Source organism: Leuciscus leuciscus (assembly GCF_965113295.1).
Source record: "Leuciscus leuciscus genome assembly, chromosome: 6".
In the NCBI taxonomy this organism is placed as follows: domain Eukaryota; kingdom Metazoa; phylum Chordata; class Actinopteri; order Cypriniformes; family Leuciscidae; genus Leuciscus; species Leuciscus leuciscus.
Window position 1 is genome coordinate 28651055 of NC_138730.1, and position 19888 is coordinate 28670942.

The 19888-nt window shown below is 35.7% G+C and overlaps 2 protein-coding genes across 2 annotated transcripts; one reads left to right on the forward strand and one right to left on the reverse strand.

Annotated features, from left to right (window-relative positions):
• Positions 1 to 2700: 2700 nt before the first annotated feature.
• On the reverse strand, positions 2701 to 6234 carry cbln2a (cerebellin 2a precursor). Its single transcript, XM_082173339.1, has 3 exons — positions 5837 to 6234; positions 5607 to 5726; positions 2701 to 4814 (listed from the first exon to the last, which is right to left on the reverse strand). The coding sequence occupies exons 1-3, from the start codon at positions 6122 to 6124 to the stop codon at positions 4617 to 4619; spliced, it is 606 nt and encodes a 201-aa protein (XP_082029465.1). The 5' UTR covers positions 6125 to 6234; the 3' UTR covers positions 2701 to 4616.
• Positions 6235 to 11058: 4824 nt separating this feature from the next.
• Positions 11059 to 19427, forward strand: LOC309500538 (neuropilin and tolloid-like protein 1; the record flags this gene model as incomplete). Its single annotated transcript, XM_082172148.1, has 9 exons — positions 11059 to 11086; positions 11828 to 11893; positions 12054 to 12188; positions 12266 to 12514; positions 15331 to 15372; positions 15454 to 15581; positions 17141 to 17369; positions 17581 to 17694; positions 18265 to 19427. The coding sequence occupies 9 exons, from the start codon at positions 11059 to 11061 to the stop codon at positions 18843 to 18845; spliced, it is 1572 nt and encodes a 523-aa protein (XP_082028274.1). The 3' UTR covers positions 18846 to 19427.
• Between the last annotated feature and the right edge of the window lie 461 nt (positions 19428 to 19888).

The window sequence follows — 19888 nt, forward strand, 5'->3', positions numbered from 1 at the left end:
GACAAAGGATACATACTGATATATTCACACACTATATTTTACCTAAACGCTATTTAGTATTAAAGTTCTTGAGGATTTAAAAGTATTGTCTTTGTTTATTATTATTATTAATACATAAAATTCAATATAAATTATATAAAATTATATGATTTTAAAATCCTACAAATTATGCTTATTTATTGACAATAATAATAAATTATATAAAAAAAAATTTAACTATTAAAAATATATACATTTAATTTATTAATATTTATTAAAATATCATTTATTTTTCCATACAGATATTTAATCATTGGAATTTGCATTGTACAATTATTTACATATGTAAATAAATATATACAAATTGCATGTACATGTGAATATATATATATGTGTGTGTGTGTGTGTGTGTGTGTGTGTGTGTGTGTGTGTGTGTGTGTGTGTGTGTGTGTGTGTGTGTGTGTGTGTGTGTGTGTGTGTGTGTGTGTGTGTGTGTGTGTGTGTGTGTAGCATTGTTTAATATTTAACTTTAAATAAATGTATATTTAATATGTATATTTAAAAATGCACACACACACACATATATATATACATATATATATATATATATATATATATATATATATATATATATATATATATATATATATATATATTAATCGGGTAAAAGTAAATGATTACAGCATAATATGTAAAAATACTGTTATATGGGAAACATCAGTACTAGCTTATTCAGCGGGTTAATGCAATGTCAGGGTGTAATGAAGATTGATGGTAGTGTTCCAGGTGTAATGGAGGCACAGAGGAGCCTAACACCTAATTATGTTTTAATTACTACAACTGTAAGCATCGTGCCATCAGCACAATATCTGCCTCTTGCAAGCAGAGTTGCATGCTTTTCATTTTATCATCATCTTTACAGTAAATTCATTCTGATTCAAAGACAATATCTAGTGTCTCAAACTATTTTGTTCCATTCCAGTTGTCTAATATCTTGCTTGGGCTATGCGTGCTCCAGCACAGGAAGCAGCAGGCTGAGAGTTGATATCCTGATGCAGCTAAATGCCCGGTAGAGATGGCCGTGGGTTCTTCTGTCCCTCATGCCTGTAAAGGCCAGCTTGGCGTGAGTCTGCAGTGCTCGGGCTGATTATGGAGCTGCGTATGCCATGTGTCAGTGGGTCACAGATTGGACCGGTGCTTTGCCACTCGGGCTCTCCCAGCATGCATCCCACAAGGGGTATGGACATCAAAAGGCCCCGTGTTGCACTCATGCTGGAAAGATGAGGAGGCTGTGCCTTTACCATCTGAGCGGGGACAGAGGACACTAACACACATTACAGCCCAAAGATAGATGCAGTGACATGAAATATGTTCCTGTTGATGGCAAGAGAGAGGGACAAAGGGAGAGCTTGAAAATTGATTTGCTTGATACGTCATTTAGGATTTTTCACCCTAGACGAGAGAAGTAACACGTTTAACTGAGATAACAAATCAGAATGTGTTTTTCAATGGGGTGTTAAGCGTAGAATCTGGTCAATAAATCATTCAATGCAGTGCAAAAATATACAGCAATTTTCTTCATAGGACAACGACTCTTCAGTGCATAATGCTTGCTGCCAAAGGTCTGAAGCAATCTAGAATGATCCCACACATGCATTTTGTTATTAAGGCTATTTTTGTATTGGAGAAAATTAAGTATTTGCCAGACTATAGGATCCCATCTTATTATCACATCTAGGTTATTCCTTTGTGACCTTTAATGTGTAAAGTTACACAACTCCCTGCTCTGCTGGGTTCTGGTCTGTCACTAAACCATCTGATCAAATAAGTAGATCAATGTAAACACACAATCAGACAATATTCATTTGGGCAGCTACTAGGTCAGTAAGATTGTTCTTTAAAGAAATCATACTTTTATTCATCAAGGATGCATTAAATTGGTCAAAAAGTGATAGTGAAGACATTTACAGTATAATGTAAAAACTTTTTAAATCTTTTGAACTTTCTATTTATCAAAGAATCCTGGAAAAAAATGCTTCACTGTTTCCACAAAAATATTAAGCGACACAACTGTTTCAACATTGATTAGGCTATAATAATAAAAAAAAATCTTGAGCACCAAATTTTTATAATGATTTCTGAAGGATCATGGGACACTGAAGACTGGAGTAATGATACTGAAAAATCAGCTTTGCCATCACAGGAATAGATTACATTTTAAAATAGAAAACAGTTATTTTAAATCGTAAAATTGTATTTATTTTTTATTTCATTTAAAAAAAAAAAAAAAAAAAATGTAGTATTGGCGAGAATAAGAGACTTCTTTCAAATACATTGAAAAATCGTGGACTCCAAATGTTAGTGTATGTAAACAGTTCTATGGTCAAAAGACTGAATTTCTATTTTGCATTCTTATAAATTGTATTTCAAGGAGCTTAAATGCTTAAGATTGGTTTTGTCTTTACAAAGCTAACAAAATAAATCAATAAATAAAATGGAGTTGGACCAGATGATGGGGCAACAGCCAACAAGTGTCCAGCTTACTAGGCCAAATGCTGCTTATCACGCATCCCAGGATGCACCTCAGGGAGTTGGTGGAGAGAAGCCCAGAGTTGTAATCTAGACAAAGGGTGGCTACTTTAGAAACTAAAATATTTTTGATTTATTGAGCATTTTTAAGTCACTGCAGATTTCTTATTCTTCCACTGGTTTCATTTCTTAGCTCTGGTTCACATAATTGGCCATAGGTCTGATATTGATAGCATAAACAATTGAATGATAAAGTAGACAAAGTATTCTTCAGCACCCAGTAGTACAAGCCATGAGTAAAGCGTGCACTATGTCTATGAAATCATGATATTTCATTCAACATAATTATTACAGTAATTAAATCATGACTGTTGGGTGTGAGACATATATACATATAAGAATTCAGTATGTTTTAGAAACAAGATTTATGTTCTTAAAGGACAAATGAAAGAATTATGCATAAAAACATTTTCTGCATTTTGTCCCCCAAAACCAAAGTCATGTTTAGTGACCTAGCAGTGACATGTGCTGTTGAGTCATGCTTTCATTCTTAATCATCTTTATGAAAAGGAAAGGTCAGATAGAGACATTAGACAGCTTTTAGCCTTTGGGCAATGTTTACTTTCAAGCCAAATCAAATGACAATTCCAAGACAGACAAGAGAGAGAAATAGTTTTTTCTTTCTTACTTTTTAAAGGTTCACGGTCTGATCATGAGGTGAAACATAAAATAAAATGTTTAATTATTATCTAATATAACCACTCGTTACCCCCTGAAACATTCCACACTGTATATACTGATACAATAAAATGTGACGGTCTTGATCAGTGGAAATATGTGCAAGTGTCTTTTTAAGCTCTACTCTTGGAAGGAATATTTCACTGTTTAACACTTAACGCCCACATCATTCTCATACCTCATCACATTTGCATTTCACCTCCAAAAATTGCTGTCTTCACAGATTTTAATTGTGCCCTTGGTAATAAATTACCTAATTTCCATCCCATTTCCCAGCCATGCTTTGAAATATATATAAAGCTATAAATGTTAAATCTTTAAAGTTCACTGTTGCGTAAGACATAATCTTGAAACACATGCTATGCCATTGCCCTGCCCTCAATAAAGAGACAACAAATCTGCATGGTGTCTATATCTTTCTAGTTTGTGCACATATTGATCTCTGTAGGTGGGTGTTGCTTTCATCCTTCCTTAAACTGCCCCGTTGATAGACTTAATCAGATATTTTTTAAGAGTTTTATAAATATGTTTACACTCTTGGTACAAAATTACTTTATACAAGATTATAAAATCACCACTTGAATCTGTAGATCTAGTCTACCTGGTAGCCATTGAAGGTATACGCTGTTCTCAAATTGTGACGTACTGTTTGTATTCAAAACAAATGTAACTGATAAATGTTGCACTGCGTGTTTCTAAGTAATAATTAAATACATAATTCATATGTGTACTGGACAAGATTGCAGTTTTTGACGGACAGCTTTTTTCAGCACCACGGACAGCGTTGATTTCTTCTTTACTCCACTCTCAATTACTTTATTGCCTTTTTGCAAAATAAAACTTTCAAGCCCTAAATGAGTTTTTAAATACATTCCTTCTGTTTATGATATGGTATATTTACATTCAAGTAATATAAAATGCAAGATATCATTGCTTATCTATGCATTAAACCAAACAACAACGATTAAAGAGAAATATCTGTTTTTGTACTTACTCGTTCATACTGAACATCAAATTTATAAGGGCTATACAAAAAAATACAATGACGAGCACATTACAAAACACAATTCGTGCAAAATATGCTCCTGAATGCAAAAATGTCATTGACAACAACATACCGCTCTTTTCCAAAGCAATACGCAGACATCAATTGGTCCAAATACTGTCACTATCCTACTTGCTTTTAAATCTCACAAATAGTTAAACACACACACATACATACAAACTCATTACATTTCTTCAGATCCTAACAATAAATAAAATAAACTAGAACGCATTCCATGTTCTCTCTGCTACCTTTATTTTTGAAAGCAGATATGGAAATGTCCCTTTGTCTTCAGTCTGGGCCATTTAAAGTGGGCTATATTCAATCAGAGAGGGAAAACAAGGAAGCCAGAGAATGTGGAGTACTTCCACCCGCCCATGAGGTTCCCTCTCTCTAGTTTGAGATAGAGTCTGTCTTCACGCTCCAGGTGAAGAAGAACACTGTTACTCGCTGCCTCCCGGGTCACGTCTTGATCACCGGCAAACGCAGATATTATTGGGTATTCATTATGCATCAGATTGACCTAATGGCATGGAAACACAAGATGTGATCAGATGCATTACAACAAGCCAGCTTAACCTTTACTTCATAGAACGAAACTGTATATGGTATATATAAAGCCATCATTTAAATTTCACTTGTAACTGTTCATTAGTACTAGTTAGATAGTCCTTATTCCAGTAGTGGCTAGTCTCAATTTAATAAGCCACTAGTATTATTCATTACATTCATACATTTCTTTCCTTTGCAACTAGTCACTATTCCAACAGTGAAAACAAACTTTTCTGTTTTACTGGTATGAAGTTACCAATTGAAATATTACCTTTAGACTAGTAATGACTTCCAATTGTTGCTGATACTTATTCCAATTTTACTATTTCTAACTAGAGTTACTAACATTTATTCCAGCTTTGCAAGTGGTTAGGCTATTTAATACAGTACAGTACATATTTATGAGACACAAGTATCTATCCTTAATGGTACTAGTAACATTTATTTTCTTATTTGTTACCATTGTTTTGTCATATGAAATGACTAGTCAGAATGATACTATACAGTTCAATTAAAATCTTTCTAGAAAGATAAGTGTTAGCCTACAATTGGAATACATAATATTCAATTAGTAGCCTACTAAGAAAACTGGAACACACAGTAACTATTAAATTAAAGAATGAATAGTAGTGTCAAATAAATGTTTTAGTAAAACTGGAAACGGTACCAGCAGCAATTTCAATAGCCAGAAATGAATAATTAATATATGCAATGATTAAAAAAAAGCCGATGAAAAAAGAAGCAAATGTAAACATAGACTCGCCTGGATTGTCTGTCGGTTGTACACCTTCACAACGTGAAAGCTGAAGCTGTAAATGCCTCGACGAGGAGCTTGAAATACACTCGCCTTAAGATCGAAATGATTTCCAATGTTCACTAGTACCTGCAAAGAGGTGTGTGCTCACTTAGTTAAAATGTTTTTAATGTTACAGCCAACTTAACTCACAGATATGCGTAAATGTAAAAAAAAAAAAAAAAAAAAAAGGGTCTGACCTGATCAAAGTAGATTGTCATGGACTTGTTACTCATTTCTGATGGTTCGTGGTTAGTTCCTCTGACAGCAGAAAAGGCCACTTTAGCACCAGCAGCCCGGACAGATATCCCAAACGACGAGGTCACTCCTCCTTCGGCGGACGGGTTCGAGTCACACACCACTAAACATTTTCCTTCCAAAACTACCGGTTCTGTGTCATTCTGTCCGAGGGAAAACGCAACGCCGCATCCCAAAAGAAGGGTGGAAGCCAGCACGGCCAAAGAGCCCTGTTCCCTGGCTCTCAACATGACTGTGGAAGACCTCTGAGCAAAAAATACTAACGGCCACTCTTAGGAGATCAGTGAAGACGACAGCAACCCTCTCTCTCTCTCTCTCTCTCTCTCTATCTCTCTCTCTCTCTCAATCTCGCTCTCTCTCTCTCTCATCCACACACACACACACAGCGCGCGCACGCCTTATTTGAAAACAACGCCCTAAATTTTCACCATGTGCTAAAGTTTTTAAATTGCGCAATAATTTCCAATCAAGTTCAAATCCAGAACTGATGCATCACAGCTAAACTACACATATAATTAGAATAACCTTCTAACTAATCGGTGCTTTGAAAACCATCACAACACAACTAGCCTACGACAAATCTGTAGAAGGATAAACGTTAAGGATTTGTGCGTTGAATGAATTGCCTAGTCCAAACATCTTAAAAGTACTGTATCCAGTTTACTGTAAATAAATGTCTTATTATACCACTTTATTAACTTTAACAGGTCTGCTCAGCATTTATGGCAAAATTAATTTCAATGTAATGCTGTAAGAGGACAATGGCTATACACTGGTGACATCCCATTGTTTGTGAGTGTTTAAAAAAAGGAATATGATGTGCTATTGCTCCATCCAGTGGTTGTAAAAAGATATTAAAGCATTACAGTTTTTCTGTTGTTTACAGTAAGTTGTCATTACTATACTTTTTTACGTAATTGCAAAATTTGTTTACTTTGTTACAATATACTTTTTTTTCTGTAACTGCATGCTTTGGATTCAGGGTTCTCCATTTTTTGATGTAGTGTCTAATGAATGATCTGTAGTGTTTATAATTTTGCCTCGCTGTGTGTATGATCTGAAAGCATTGTTTGATTTTGAGCACAGATAAAATGGTTTTGAGGCAATTGTTTGATTTTGCCATAAGAGTCAGAGGTTCTCTGAATGTGGTTTGAAAGTTTGGTTTTGTGTTTAAGGTTTTGAGAAAGTGAGTGATAGTAAAAAAAAATGTGTTTTAGCTATTCAGAAAAACTGTAATACTTTGCTAAGTAGTTTTAATTTACAGTTTTTCTGAATCGCTAAAACACATTTCTTGAAACCATCACTCACTTTCTCAAAACATTAAACATTTATAATTATAAACACTACAGATCATCAAAATACAGTGACCCAACTGCAAAAGCCAAAAAGGTTACAGTTTTATAACTCTAAATGAAAAACATGTTGTAGTCACTCAGAAGATTTATGCAACTGCAGAATCAAGGTCAATGAGAGATTGATCCTGCTTCAGCATCATGTCTTCATGTTGGGTCCGGCCAGAGGACTTTGTCCACATCACAGACAATATCATCTTTGCAGGCAAAGGGAAAAATCCTAAAGCCAGATCCAGCCTTGACAACATTCTCCACAGCTTGTTCTTCCTCATCCTCATCCTCTTCCTCCTTGTTCACAACCTCTTTTACACATACTCTTCCTTCTCTCCCTCTTATATTGTTACCATCCATTATTGGTTTCAACATTCAGTGCAACATTTTGAGTAATTTTTGGGACTCTGAACTGACTTGTATTATGTACAGTTGGTTTGATCACATTAGAATTTTGAGTCGTTGTATGTGTATGATGACAACTGTGTTGTAGTTGTGTTTAACTTTTCCCAGCGTTTAGCATTTTTGAAACATAAGTGCATCACAGTGTGAAACGTGTTTTAGTGAGTGAATATGTGTTTAGAGTCAAAAGAGTGCATGAGATTTGCAAACAGTGTTTTAACTACCTGAACTTGTTTAATGTTTTACAGAAAGAGTGATTTATTCGACAAATTGGTTTAGGCTATATTGAGAATTTGGTTCAGAGAATGGGATTTAGTGTTTTAGCAATTCCAGCTCTTCAAATTTGAATTCACACATGGACTGTGTTCATCAAATGAAAGATGTAGGCTAGCCGATAAACCTATAAGCTATAAATCATAACATAAACGTGCAAAAGACCGCAGTCTGCATGGCTGACACGCATAACAAGTCGTTTGCCCTTTTCTTTTAGCAACATCAAGATTTTTGGTTAAAAGCAGTTTGGGGTAAGTTACTCTTAAAAAAAGTAGTTATATACTAGCTACTAGTTACATCTTTCAACGGTGTAATTAGATTACTGTACTAATTACTCTCTCTAAAAAGTATTTTAGTATTTAAAATTGCTTATACTAATTACTTTCTGAATCCCATATCAACCTTGACCATTTGAACAATAGAAGGATAGACATGAAACCGCTCTATAAAAAATCTAAATTCAATCCATTTTATTTTCAAATAAATAATATGAAAAACTTTATTAATAAATTATTATTGAACTAACCAAAGTATTTAAAGGGATAAATACTTTTTAACATTATTAGATGTTACATTTTGATGTTAAATCCACTATTGTTTATATAGAGTTGTTTTATAGTCTATACACAGTATTTTATGTTTTATAATTAATGAGTAATAATTACATCAGAAGTAACTGTAATTACATTACAGAAAAATTAAGAGTAATCCCTTACTTTACTTTTAAGGGAAAAATAATTAAATTACTGTTATTACTGTGTAATTAAATAGTAATGCATTGCACTCAGCACTGGTTAAAATCTTTAGGCTATATGAATGTATTATAGAAACTGTACATCTTAGATCCTCTGACTGGTCCCCATTTTTGCCTATTCTTTGATCTTGCAGTGCACAAATTAGTTTTTTAATACACGTATACAAGTATTCTATAATAGCCTCTCAATTCATATGAGCTCATAAAGGCTGTAGCCTATGCATGATAATTATAAACAAATTAGCAAAATGCTGTTTAGATTTAGATTAGCATGTAACACCACAGGGCAACTTCATATACTTGAGTACATAATGCAGAGAACAATAAAAGTATAGTAGCAACTCTCAATGGTTAGGAAAATGATATAGGCCTATATTACATTTTTTTTCAATTGCTAAAGCACAATTTTGAAAACAGGGCCCGGGTTTTCAAACCTCTACACACAATTAGCACAACACTACACCAAAGTAACACAACACCTCAGATCATTTGCAAAATGGAACACTTTTGTCAAAACTATGCAATGTCTTATAAAAAGCTTATTTTGTTCCATAACATAAACACAACCATCATATGGTCTGATTCTGTTTGAACCAGTTAAACACTCCTGTGCTCAACCTAAAACACTTTTAACATTTACACAGAGAAAGTGTCAAAATAAATTCACCAACACCACATGACACCAATTGTGTAGACTAATGAAAATATTTATTTATTGTACTCAAGTCAGTCAATACTGAACATTTCAACAAAACATTTTCCAGTTTTCATACAGTTTTACAGTATTGTTGAAGACAGGTGAACTTACCTGTTGCCTTTTTATAGTGCTTACTGTAAACCTGATTGGTGTGTCTACAACTAAGCACCAGTGTGTGTGCACATCTGGTGGCTGTGTTTAACCAATTGGTTCATGGGTGTGTTCATTTGAAAGCCTTTGCTTTGAAATTGCAAGGAAATTACATCATGATACATTTCTGTGTCAAATGCATGCAAGTGTGTTTAGTGTTTTGCAAATCACTGTGTGTAATGTTTTGCAAAAAGTGCAAAGCTGACAATGTACTTACAGTTGTGCAAATCTAGGCCGGTGTTTTGCTCCTTGAGTGTAAGGTTTTGGTAATTGTGGGAAAGTTTTCATTTTAGTGTGTAAGCAATTGAAAAAAAAACTATAAATAGATATCTGCAGCCAGAATAAAAGTTAGAAAGATAGCATGCTATAAAGACTAAAACATCCTGGTTGTTTTTGTCTTTGAACCTAAAATACTAGTACATTTATATATTTTCACTTCTCTGATGATTCAGATTTCAAGCCTATAGGTTTTAGAATTCAGACTTGTTCACTCATAACCTTATGAAAATAAAATATGATTTAGTGGCCAGAACTGTTAATTCATTTTTATGAGACATATTTTGTAGAGTGACCTTTTGCAGTAACTATAGTTACAGATTTAAATCAGTTGGGGTGTATATGCACCAGTGTTACATGCTGTTAAAGTGTGATTATGGGCTATTCTTACAGTAAATGCACATTTACTGCAGATTATTTATATTAATCGTCTTTCACACCACAAATTTCAGTGCCATACCATTTCTATTAATAGTTTTGTTCTTATGACACAGTGTGCTAATTCAATTACTTTCCAGCTAAAAGATGAGAGATTTAGCCGACTGAAGCAGGTTCTTTTGCACTTTTCCCAGTTCTGGAGCATCCATTATTTCTTGTTTACAAGATGCTAATGAAAAGCACTCCCACAGAGAATGCCAGTTTAGAAAGCATTTGGGACCATATTAGTGTCTTATTTTTCACTTTTCCCTCCACATTACTGTACATCTAGTTTCTTGAACAGAGTCTTATCGTTAGGTGCATCTAATAGCCTATGCTGCCACAGGAACTTGACAAAACTCACATTTTCATTTGGCACACGACAGTCAAACAACCATATTTCAAAGTGCACAAAGTAGTAGGCCAACTTTAATCAGCAAATCATTAGTTAACAATGGGCTACTTGGACAAACTTCATCTGAGGCAGGGTAGCCTACTGCATTTAGAATATATTCACGACGTTGTTAGCCAAGTCTGTCCACGTATGAGAGAAGGGATCTCGTTAATCCACTCTTCATGTCCGCAGGTCTTCTGTGCTCTGAGGCGGATTACGCAGATGTTTGTGTTCAACCTGTTCCATCAAACAGTCTTCAACTACACCGCGAGTTCTGGGAATAGCCGCAACAATTTTTGCAATGAATCTCACATAATTTGGGTCGCGTCCTTCAAGCAGCCTCTTCTAATTATGGACTTTTATATATTGTAGAAATATTATCTCTAAAATTTATCCTTCGCTTCGCCACTACAATTCGCATTTCATGGAATTCAAAGTTGAAACCCTTGGGGAGAATCATGGTGCCGCGGGTAAAACTGCTTCTTGGTGAGTAAATATCTAAACAGTGCGTTAGCCTATGAAAACGAACATAAATGTTATGTTTCATTTATTGCTATCGACCTAGTAACCTATTGGGAACAATACATGCATGATTCCCTTTAAGTTTAAGCCATATTCTTATATTTAATGTGTAATTCTGTTTGCAGTGTTCACTCGAAAGCAAGTATATCACTAAACCTCAAGTGGCAGTTAGAACATACACTTGCAAAAGTGGTTATAAAGTTGTAAAACGCTGATTAACATGTCGTTGTACATTGGATAATTATTTGTTATTTAGCCTAGTCTTTATTTATGTACGGGTCGGGACATACAGAAACCATAATGTCACAATTGACTGAGAAAACATCGAAGCTGTATGTCGTCCTCAATTTTGACAATGCAGTAATAAAAGCCAGAGAGATAGATAGATAGATAGATATTAGTACATTTACATTTATGCATTTGGCAGACACTTTTATCCAAAGCGACTTATATTGCATTATCCTATACATTTTTATGTGTAATCCCCTGGGATCGAACCCACAACTTTGCATTGATAACGCAATGCTCTTACCACTGAGCTACAGGAAAGCTTGTAACAAAAACACTTACACAGTAAAAACATTAAATGCAAAGACAGTATACATGTTGTGCATTAGAGTTGTATTGGCACATTTAAGAACTTTTTAAGCATGAAGCAAGCTATTCTTGACCATCATATCTGATCATTATTATTTATTTTAGCAGTCGTTGCAAGTCTCGTCAATCTTGGATTTTCTGGAGCACCAACAGCACCACCGAAGAAAGCTGTAGGTAATTATCTCTTATTAACAATGACCTATTGATTGGGCAAGAAGGGCATTGTGATCTTGTGCAAAATCAGGATTGACTGATTCTAACAAAGCACATTGTAGTTGTTTAATCCAAGTAGTTTTAATCTCATGGCAGTCTTCTTAATGCTTTGTCTCTTCAGTTGAAAACAACTCAGGTGTGACACCGGTGGGATTGTGCGGTTCTTGGGTCAAAGATTCTGATGGAGGAATTTTTACATCTCCTAACTATCCTGAGAAATATCCTCCTGACCGAGAATGCATATACATAATTGAAGGTTATTCAGCTTACATTTTGATCATTGTTAATGAGTCATATTTCTATATCTAACTAGAAGTTTTAATTGTGCCATAGCTTCTCAAAGGCAATGCATCGACCTGTATTTTGATGAAAAGTATGCTATTGAGCCATCGTGGGAGTGTAAGTTTGACCACATTGAAGTCAGGGATGGACCCTTCAGCTTTTCTCCTATCATCGGCCGTTTCTGTGGACAAGAGAGCCCGAATTATGTTAGGTCCAGTGGACGATACCTTTGGTTAAAATTTGTGGCAGATGGTGAACTAGAATCCACTGGATTTTCAGCTCGGTACAATTTCACCCAAGGTAAGTGTTCTGTTTGTGTCATGAGTATTGGTCCAGGGTTCTGGTCCGGCGCCGGGGAGGGTTCTTGTGGGGGGTTTGGGGGTAGGGGGGCCTGGTCCGGAAGGGGGGCACAGGGATATCCATGGCGCCAGGCTTGAGTATATGCATTTGTCTCTATCAACCAATTATTTATCCATTTCTTTATACAAGTTTTTGTAAAACCTGATGATCATGTTGTCCAGATCATGATTTGAGATTGAACCAAGGAGCATCTTGTTCTTCAGTGGAAGAACATATGACCGTCTGTACAAAGAGCGAGATGATCCTTGTCACAAATTAACTTTTTTTGATTATTTATAAAGTGCGAAATCTGAAATATTTTTTCAGCATGTTACAGGTTTAAATTACATTTTGAATAGCAGATTTTGTGACTTTTGGACTCTGCTGGATCTATTGCAAAACAAAACGCATACACAGTTATAATGTTGTTTTGGTACTGATGGTTTATTCTTAGTAAGAATCCTACTTGTTTTGGTAAATGCTGTGTTCAATGCTCAGGTCTGATGGCCCTGCATTTGTAGTGCAGGCACACATGCAGCAGCTGAGTGGGGGAGGTTTGTGATTTCTCTGATCCCAGTTAATGAAAGCTTGTCTTCAGAGAAGCACACTCAGTCTGCTCCATGCCCTGAGCTCTGTCCTCCTACTTCAGCTTCACCAAATCCTATTGAAAATCTACACTCTAAAAAAGATTCCAAAAGATTCCAAATGAAGGTTTTTTGCAGTGATGCCCTAGAAGAACCATTTTGGGTTCCCCAAAGAACCTTTTAGCGAACAGTTCTTAAAATAACAACAACAAAAATTCTTAGTGTGAAGAACATTTTATAATCTAAAGAACCTTTGAGCTATGTCCAATGAAAAGGTTTCATTGATGATGAAGTTTCTTCATTGAATCCATCAATGCCAATGAGGAGTCTTTATTTTTAAGAGTGTATGGGATGGCCAAAATAATTTGTTATAGAGTATGCATTACTTTTGGGTTGCAAAGGGGTCATAAATGTTTTGTCTGAATATTTTTGAATTCATAGTCACATCATTCAAAGTAAAAATGAAAATGTGAGTGTGTTTTTTTACTGTATTCGACTGAGGTTCGAGACAGATATTATGTGCGTCTTGACTAAATTGGGCTGGTCTCCCTAATTATGTGATGTTAGGCTGATTACCTATTCTGATTACACCAGTGTTCATCGCAGCGGCCTAATAAACAGTGAACAGATAGGTAAGCAGTATTTAGGTAATGAAGCAGGGACATGAGGGAGAACCTGTGACAGGTCGTGGTGGAGGGGGACCTGCAATTACGTCTTTGTACTGAGCCCTGTGAATTTTGAGAGCCCTGAAATAAAGGAAACACAAAATCCATGCATCACAGCCAAACACCATGACATCCACACACTGCGGAAACCAGAAAAAAAAAAAGTAAATTTTTTTTTTTTTTTTTACAAAAGCTAAAAAATGAAAGGCAAACTTATTTTAGTTTTACAATCAATGATTTTTGGTTATATGTACATCTGGGATACTGTAAAATACAATCCTGCACATCATAAATCATAGATTTATCAGAGACCTACATCCATGCGTCCTGTTACATCATCATAAGAATAATCTTAGACAAGCTGTACCAGAGGTAAGAAAACACGAGAGGATTATGGCGAATCCCTGAATGATTTTTAGATTGAAACCCTAAAGGACTCTCAAATATCCTAGTGATGGAAAACCATTTTGGAAATGATAGATTAGATCTAGTTATAAACTGATCTACATTATAAACTGGCCAGAGCCTATTAACTGTTTAAGCCTGAAATACTATGCAAAAAAAAAAATATTAAATACAAACAGGCTTCTGTAAACACACCTACGTCTTATTACTTTGCTTTCTCACGCTGTGCAGCCTAATCTGTGTGAGTCTGGTGCAGGGATTATTAATCCACGTACAATCATGACTCAAGCCCCAGGACATCATTCTCATTCCCTAATCCTACGTGTTTCAGTTATTAGGCAAAAAGAAAACAAATGATTGTGCTGGGATAGAAGTTTTTCAAGGTCAGGGAGAGAAGTAAACCATGTGTTTAATTTATCTGTGTTAGTCTTTGAAACCATCAGGGAAATGAAATAACGTCTGTTTTTAAAATAGTTCCCATGTTCTGAGGAAGAAATAATGCAGCCTACCGTCCAAAGGTTTGGGGTCCGTTTTTGTAAAAAGTAAGCTCACCAAGGCTGCATTTATTTAATCAAAAATACTGGAAAAAAAAAACAGTAATCTTGTGAAACATTATTACAATGTGACAAATGTGATTTATTTCTGTGATGGCATACATTTTTCGAATCATTACTCCAGTCTTCAGTGTCACATGATCCTTCAGATCATTCTGCTGATTTGGTGCTCAAAAACATCTTGTATTATTATCTATGTTGAAAACAGTTGTTCAAAACAAAATCTTACAAATCTTACACCTTTGGATTGTAGTATATGTACACCGTTTTGCATGCTGGTCCTCGCCAGGCTTCGTAACCAGCATGACTTTCCTTGCTAGACCAACTTTTGCAGAAAGATAATTGGGGAGAACTAGTGTTTTTTGAAGATAAACAGCACGACATAAACCTTTAAATTCATGCTGCTCTGCAGAGATATTTACAACAACAACCACTCATTTTGATATTTAGGACAATATTTTGTGTAAAGCTACTAATTTGAATATGAAATCACTTGTGATGTTGACCTTGTAAACAGATCAAGGCCTTATTCAAATCCTTAATCACTCATACACTGTATATATTTGCAGATCCTGAATTCAAGGACATTGGAGTTCCACCTCCTCTTCCAAGTAAGTGAAGTGTTTTTTTAAGGTTTACCCTCTGCATATCAAAACCAGTTCAAGATTCATTGCTGTGTTTTCATGGTGTAGTTTGTGAGTTTGAGATGAGCGGGCCAGAGGGCATTGTGGAGTCTGTAATGGTTGCGAAAGAGGGCAAAGCGTTACAGACAGAGGCTGTAGACTGCAGGTGGTTCATAAGAGCTCCTCCTGGCTCTAAGGTAAACCTCCATTCACAACACTATTCAATTCAATTAAAACCCAACATGTTGGTCTAAGCTAGTCTTTTCAGTACTCTGAAAGTACCTATCACTACAGTACTTTTCAGTACTCTTATGAAGTATCTTGTTCCACATTTCTCTTTCCTATAATATCCTGTTATTCTCCATTATGTCTAATGCACCTTGCAGAATCTGCAAAATGTTAATTATTTTAACAAAATAATAGGGATCATACAAAATGCATGTTATTTTGATTTAGTACTGTCCTGAATAAGATATTTTACATAAAAGATGTTTACATATAGTCCACAAAACCAAAAAAAAGAGCTGAATTTTTTTTAAATGACCTCGTTCAAAAATTGACATACGCTTGATTCTTAATACTGTGTCTCGTTACCTGGATGATCCACGACTTTTTTTAATGTTTTGTGATTCTTGTTCTTGAGTCCATTGTTTATCCTATCCTAAGAACTATCCATAGTTCTTCAGAAAAATCCTCCAGGTCCTGCAGATTCTTCAGTTTTCCAGCATCTTTCACATATTTTAACCCTTTCCAGCAGTGAATGTATAATTTTGAGATCCATCTTTTCACCCTGAGGACAATTGAGGGACACACACGCAACTATTACAAAAGGTGAAAACATTCACTGATGCTCGCTAGCTATCGATAACGTTACACTGACACAACTTAAGTTAATGCTATGAATTCGCAGCTAATATCAAATCCATAACTTTTTGATCAAGTTAAAATTTCCAGGTCAACCACAAATAATCCCACTACCTTTTAATATCATCCGATAACTAATTCAATGCCGATTTGTTGCTTTGCCCACTTACCACTTCAAGACCATCTGTAAAACATTGCCAGCTCAACGTGCGAGACGAGTGAGTTGCTTGAACATACACAGCAAAGATTAGCGCTCTAGATTTGATATACACAGACACCATATTAGGAAAAAGGGGCGGGCTGATGCTGACCGATTTATTACACATCCAGAAGAATACATTTGAGTCGTTATAGGCTCTGGTATATTATGGAGCATAATAGGAATAAAGTTGTGTCAAAAAAATTATCAGGGAGGAAAAATCTGAGGGGGCACGTGCCTCCACTTTGAATGGGCATGACGCCACTGGATGCTCCTAAAGGAAACACGATGCATTAAGAGCCAGGGGGTGAAAACTTTATATATATTGTATATATATAAGGTATATTGTACTTAATTTGTCTTCCGGGAAACATGCAAGTATCTTCTGTTGCTTCTGAAGGGCATTTGATATTGAAATAAAATAAGAAAAAAATTTACATCATCCTGTTCAAAAGTTATCACCCCCCTGCTCTTAATGCATCGCATTTCCTTCTGAAGCATCAGTGAATGTTTTCACCTTTGCAAAATATGCTGGAAACCTGAATAATTTGTCTCGTGGGCTATATGTAAACATATTTTATGTAAAATATCTTATTCAGGACAGTACTAAATAAAATAATAATAAAAATTTTGCATATTCTGCAAGGTGTATGTACATTTTTAAGCATGACTGTAAATGTGTCTCTTGCACAGATCTATTTGCGCTTCCTGGATTATGAGATGCAGAACTCGAATGAGTGCAAGCGTAACTTTGTGGCGGTGTATGATGGGAGCAGCTCGGTGGAGCATCTGAAGAATAAATTCTGCAGCACGGTGGCCAATGACGTGATGATGCTGACTTCATTAGGTGTGATTCGCATGTGGGCCGATGAGACCAGCCGCAGGAGCCGATTCCGTATCCTCTTCACCACCTTCCACGAGCGTGAGTCATTAAATCAGTTTTTTTTATCTTAACACATTTCAGTAGCACATATAGCTTGCTTTTTAGCATTAAAGTTGTGATTTACCTCTTATTTTATCTGCATATTTGGACTAACACATTATGAGTGGTGTACTGAGTCACTTTAGCAGTTTTAACTGTATGATATGGTAGTGTCTCATGTGGTTTCTATTATTATAATTTTGCTCTTCAGCTCCATGTGGAGGAGATGCATTCTTCTGCCATAGCAACATGTGTATAAACCGCACATTGGTGTGCAATGGTATCCAAAACTGTGTCTATCCTTGGGATGAGAATGGTTGCAAAGGTATATAATCACATATTCCGAAATGAAATACTTGCAAATGTATTTACAAAGCTAATGTAAATAATCCACTTATTAAGTAAAAAGTTAAGGGATATTCGTCCCAAAACAAATGAAAACGTCATAATTTACTCCCCCTCATGTCATTCCAAACCTATATGACGTTCTTTCTTCTGTGTTTTTGTCCATACAATTAAAGTCAATTGGGGTCCAAAACAAAATTGAATGAAAAAAAAAGAAGTATTTTTTAAAGTATTTTCTTTTGCTTTCCACAAAAGAATGAAAGTCATACAGGTAAACTATGACAGCATTTTAATTTTTGAGTGAACTATCCCTTTGTTTAGTAGGCTAAACCACTTCTTCGATAAATTGTAATAATATTTCACAATATTACTGTTTATACTGTACTTTTGATCAAATAGATGCAGCCTTGATGAGCATAAAAGACAACTTTCAAAAACATTTAAAAATATTACAGACCCCAAACTTTTGAATGTTAGTGTATATTCATTTAATTCTTTTCTAAATTCAAAATGCTATACCACATAAAGTTGTGATGCCCCTCTCACACAGAGAAAAGAAAAGCCACTATCCTGGACAGCCTTGACAATACCAATGTAACCATTATTGGAGTGACCTGCGGAGTGGTGATTATCCTGCTTACCGTGTCGATAATCATTCAAATAAAACAGCCACGGAAAAAGTACATAATCCGCAGGGATGAATTTGACCCCACCTTGCTTCACGAGGCCTTTGAACCCCCGCACTACGAGCTGTGCACGTTACGGCAAGCAACCTCATCCGATGATGAGGTGTTACCTGAGGATTTCCCCAAATTGCAGCGCACCTCCTCCAAATGCATCCACGGCCACCACTGTGGCTCCGGGGTGTCCAGCACTCGAGGCAGCCGCAGCGACCTCAGCCTGCGAGATGCTGCTGCCATTCTCTCAGAGATGGAGGCGTCAGCACAACAGTTCCCTATGCAAGCCACCCCCACTGGCCGCAGGAATATTCTGGTGATGAAGCACAGCTACTCGCACGATGGGGCTGAAGAGTGCGACCTGGATGATGAACTTTATGATGGGCCCACCACCAGCCACGGGCGATCTGCAATGGACAGAACTGTGCATCGGTCAATATCCAATGACTTTTGATGGTTTTCCATACACAGCCCAGCTTTCGGATAGATTGTTTCTTTATTGTCTTTTGTCTTGGTTTTATTTGTAGTGTTTTGTTTGTTGACAGACAAAATTTCCTAGTCTAGTCACTCCATTTTCATCATTTTGCATCCATAAAGGAATATCAATCAACAAACATGTCTGTTTGCTTTAAATTAACCATTGAACTGTATTACTGTCAGTTTTCTTTCCCTGTTTTGCCTAGAACAGTGTGCTTGCTGTCTATTCCATATAATTTGATGACTGTTATGCACTTTTGTTTTACTCCTAGTATTGAGAAATGATATTAGGACAGACGATCATTGCATATGTTTGTAAATACTTTAGATTCATACTGTTTCGTTTGGATCGGGTATTATTTAAAACATGACATAAAATCCTGTCATTACTGTTATGGTTATATTTACCATTGTTTTTGTTTTGTTTTTGTGATCTGTAACAGGCTTCTCTCTTGAACTGTGTGGTTTAATTTAATTGTGTTTTAATTTTGACTTCATTTATTTGTATATGCATTGCTTTTATGCCTGTGTGAGAACATTATGTGCTTCTTTTATACTTTGTTACCCTTCATACTTCAATTTTCATTCTCATATCACATTACTGATAAAATTACAAACAAGCACAGTTGTTATGCAGTCTGATTTTATTGTATTATTATTATAAAATGTCATGTACTTTAAAAAAAAGAAGCTCTTTTTTCACTGCATGCCTCCACTTTCCTCGCCTGTTGTTAGCAATTGAATGTGGTCAAAGGCACCACATGTAAATATTTCTAAAAATGTGTAATCCTTATCATAATAACATTTAAATAGAGGATTTAAAGATTTAAAAGGGATGTTTTATTACAAATGGCATTAAAAGGTTGAAAAAATAGCAGCCGCCAAAAGATGCTGTGATGAGTAATGAGCCGCATAATAGTGCCTCCCACTGGTTTACAAAAGTAATTGCAGGGAAGGAACTTTCCCCACTCACCACTCAAACTACCCATAGAAAAGGACTGTAAATTAACAGGTGGAAAG

Excerpts from the sequence above, each read along its gene's own strand:
- cbln2a (XM_082173339.1), bottom strand. The coding sequence starts at position 6,124 with ATGTTGAGAGCCAGGGAACAGGGCTCTTTGGCCGTGCTGGCTTCCACC. Across the intron at positions 5,727-5,836 it reads TGACAATCTACTTTGATCAG|GTACTAGTGAACATTGGAAA; the intron begins GTCAGACCCTTT and ends ACCTCTTTGCAG. Across the intron at positions 4,815-5,606 it reads ACAACCGACAGACAATCCAG|GTCAATCTGATGCATAATGA; the intron begins GCGAGTCTATGT and ends CCATGCCATTAG.